The 3,906-nt window shown below is 40.5% G+C and overlaps 1 protein-coding gene across 1 annotated transcript in view; it reads right to left on the reverse strand.

Annotated features, from left to right (window-relative positions):
• EPG5 (ectopic P-granules autophagy protein 5 homolog) overlaps nucleotides 1-3,906 on the reverse strand; it is a 49,036-nt gene that overhangs the window by 38,955 nt on the left and 6,175 nt on the right. The window contains exons 4-6 of the mRNA XM_009278447.2: nucleotides 3,437-3,573; nucleotides 2,187-2,294; nucleotides 1,080-1,153 (exon numbers count right to left, since the gene is read on the reverse strand). Coding sequence (XP_009276722.2) covers nucleotides 1,080-1,153; nucleotides 2,187-2,294; nucleotides 3,437-3,573 — 319 coding nt within the window. The remainder of the gene's footprint in view (nucleotides 1-1,079; nucleotides 1,154-2,186; nucleotides 2,295-3,436; nucleotides 3,574-3,906) is intronic.

Genomic DNA, 3,906 nt, shown 5'->3' on the forward strand with positions numbered 1-3,906 from the left:
AATTAAAATCATAACATCCAACTTCCTTCTAACTTGAAATGTACCGGCAGAACTCTGCACACAGTACCACAAACCTCCGGCATAGTATTACCCTCCTGACCTCCTTGAACTTATACTCTGATAATATGAACCTATTACAAATGAAATGTAAGTTTTAAGATACTGATTTCACAAACCAAATTCAAAACTCAAACTTGTTCCTGACGTGCAGCAGCTGTAACAGACAAGTCTCAGCTCTTTTACCAGTAAGTACAGCCATTATGGAGGCTCTGTGTTCTTGTATCAACAGTTGAGAGCGTCACTCCCAATACCTTAAGTTAGCCCTTGTTCAAAACACAAGCATCAAAATGCACTGGCAATATGCATGCCCTCAGGATACACGTTTCCCCAGGCAGCTCTGGACAGGAAAAGTGAAGACAAAACCCTTTAAAATAATAGCCTCCAATATATAGGACTCCTACTTAACTCAGGGTCAAAGACTATCAAGATCACAATGACAACCCTAAATACCAGCAGTTTGATTCTTTGACATTAAAATTTGGGTGGGGGGAAGGCAAGTTATATATTTTATCTGAAGTACATAACAGTTTTCACTCATAATTGATTTCACTAACTAGCTTCTCCAAGCACCACGATAAGATAAAAGCACCACTTCTAGATTAAAAAAAAAAGGATGAAAAATACATTAAGAAGCCCAACCGTATACACTAACTTAGCAAACCCTTTACTCAAGGGCTTCTGTTGCAGAGACAGTATAACGAACAGGCCATCGTGCAAGGCAAGAACTTTATTTCAGAAGTCACAGTAAGAAAACACGCAGGTATGTCAGTCTTCACATGCTATTTGACAGCTGGACGCAAGCTGCATCATACTGTCCACAGTAGGAGAATGTATTGCCAAGGCTGTATTTAAAGATGCATGAGTGAAAAGAGTTTGAATTAAACTGTGAATCACTTATTTGTGCCTGCTTTTATGACCTTGCCTGCAATGAACTTTCAGGGTTTTACAAGTAGATCTTGTGTCATATTTTCTGCTCTTAAATTATCAGAACATATTTATAAAATCACATTTATACTTACTTGACAGGAGACATAAGCAAGGCAAGAGACTGCATGAAATGAAAGACACCTGATGGATTATCCAAGACTTTGATCTGAAATTAAATGCAAAAAAAAAAAAACAAAAAAACAACCAACAATCTAAGTGAATCTAAATAAAGTTACAGTCCAAGTGAAACACAGGGCAAATTAGTTTTATCAGAGAAATTCAAATTTTGAGTTTCACATTTTTCACTAGCTTTTTGTTCAGACTAAAAAGTATCCATAAAAGACAGTTCCCACACCCAGGAGAAAGAATTGCTGTGGCAAAATATTGGGAGTTTTCCAAAAGAAGTACTTATAGAAATTAATTTAAAGGAGGAAAAAAAAAAGAAAAAAAAATCAAAAGCTCCCCAAAAAGACAACTTCTCTCTCCATTTCATGTGTACATCTGGGCACCAGGGGGAACTGGGATGTTGAGTGCAGGAGAAGTTAGGATGCTACCTCCAATCATCCCTTTATTTCATTGCTTGCCTTTCCCCTGTTAGTGTAATTGCAATCCTTTTCCCACTGCTAGATTTCCAACATCTTCCTCTCTTGGAGGAGTAAATGTGTTCTTTGCAACAACATCCTAGTACCTTTGGGTATCTGCACTCCCTCTGTTCTATACGAAGTGAACCCTTGCCTTTGAAATTACCTAACTTTCCAGGGAAACCAGTCCCGTTTCAACAAGCAGGATATAAAAATCTGTTCCTCCTCATTCCTTATACATTACAGAGCTGCCTCCAATCTCACTCGTCTCATACACAGTTGCTGCTTCAAGTCTAAATATTCTTTCCTTTTCTTGGAGAGCACTCTCAAAACCTGCTGCTGCACGAGGCCTTCTGAGGTGCACCGCAAGTCCTTGACTCCCTTTCATGGAGTCTCTCTAGCCAAGAATGAGACGTGTGTTTCCCTGTTAACCTGCTCGTGGTTGGACTAACACGGGTGAATACATCCCTTGACAAACCCCTCACTGTTACCATGATTCCACACACCTGGAAACCCACAGCGGCCATGAGGGATTGACTAGGCACAAGACACTCTCCTCTCCTACCCACTGCACTCCCACTCCAACTTTCTGACAAATAAAGAATTAAACAATCACACCTGAATGAACGGAACAGCCCAGTCGCTGATCCCAGCTGGACACCGAAGGATGTGGTTGAAGAGGAAGAGATGGTCACCTGGGCAGCCAATTCTTTGCAACACTGACACCTAAGGGGAAGTATATTGGAATCTTTTAAACAATTTCAAGTTCCTTTACAGTCTTGCTAACTAGAGTAATACTTTTTTTTTTTTCCATTTCTCTTCCCATGCTTTCTAACAAACCTCAATTTTCAGAGCAAGTTACAGGAGTGTCCTGGTTTCGGCTGGGATAGAGTTAGTTTCCTTCCTAGTAGCTGGCACAGTGCTGTGTTTTGGATTTAGCATGAGAATAATGTGATAACACACTGATGTTTTAGTTGTTGCTGAGCAGTGCTTACACTAAGTCAAGGACTTTTCAGCTTCCTGTGCTCTGTTAGAAAGGAGGTGAACAAGAAGCTGGGAGGGGGCACAGCCGGGACAGCTGACCCAAACTGGCCAGAGGGACATTCCATACCATGGGACGTCATGCTCAGTACAGAAACTGGGGGGAGTTGGCCCGGGGGGCAGTGACCACTGATCGGGAACTGGCTGAGCATCGGTCGGTGGGTGGTGAGCAATTGCATTGTGCATCACTTATTTCGCATATTCTTTTATCATTATTGTTATTATTAGTTTCCCTTCCTTTTCTGTCCTATTAAACTGTCTTTATCTCAACCCACGGATTTTACTCTTTTTTTTTTTTCTTCCCAATTCTCTCCCCATCTCACTGGGGGGGAGTGAGCGAATGGCTGTGTGGTGTTCAGCCGCCTGCTGGGTTAAACCACAAGGAGAACAATATGTAAAAGGCTGCTGGCTTGGCTCATAAGCCACAAACTGTTTTCTTTGGTGTAGAAAAATCACTTACTTTACAATTGCATTAAAAACTAATTTATTTAGAAATCAGCAAGAATAGAAGTTTCTCAAAAATGACAAGTCTGAATAGTTTTACTTTCAAAATAAGTAAAAGCATAATGAATATTGAGTATTAAATCCACTTTGAGCAGTGCTGGCTGCTCAGGTGCCAGTCCTCATTAATGCTGCTGACCTCCACTGACTTCCTCAGACAAGGGAATTCATTCTAGAGATTCACTAACAGATTCTGTTTCTCACATAGAACAAATCCCAAAAAAATCACTGCATGTGGGATAGTGAGAGAAACACTTTCAGAAATTACTCCCAAATTCATCCCATTTGTTGGATCGAACAGCTATATCCATGCTTTACTCTCTCACCAGTCTCTGCAGCCACATGAGAAGGTCACTCTGAAACTGAGGATCTTCGATAACTCTGCGAGTGAAACTGAAAAGGACGCTGATACACTCCTTCAAGTGGCCCAAGTCCGAAGAAAGATTTTCTGACTGCTTTGAAACTGTAAATTAAAAACAGAATTAAGGAGCTTTGATGAGCAGGTCTCAGAGTAGTAGCATAAGTAGTGGTTTTGGGGCTATACAGAAAATTTGCTCTCTGTATCTATAGATATCAAGATATTTCAACACAGCTGCTTGCTAAATCTGACAGAGAAGAACACTTATTTAGAGAACTTTATAATTAAGCGCTGGACGCTAATTACAAGAAGAATTTACTACGGTTACTCTCATAAAAAGTTTATGTTGAGGGAAGGCCTTTTAAGAATGACCATTTACTATGCACATCAACTGTCTGGGGGTTGGGGGGCAAAGGGAGAAAGACTAGGAAGAATAAA

Source organism: Aptenodytes forsteri, unplaced genomic scaffold (assembly GCF_000699145.1).
Source record: "Aptenodytes forsteri isolate BGI_AS27 unplaced genomic scaffold, ASM69914v1 Scaffold178, whole genome shotgun sequence".
Classification (NCBI taxonomy): domain Eukaryota; kingdom Metazoa; phylum Chordata; class Aves; order Sphenisciformes; family Spheniscidae; genus Aptenodytes; species Aptenodytes forsteri.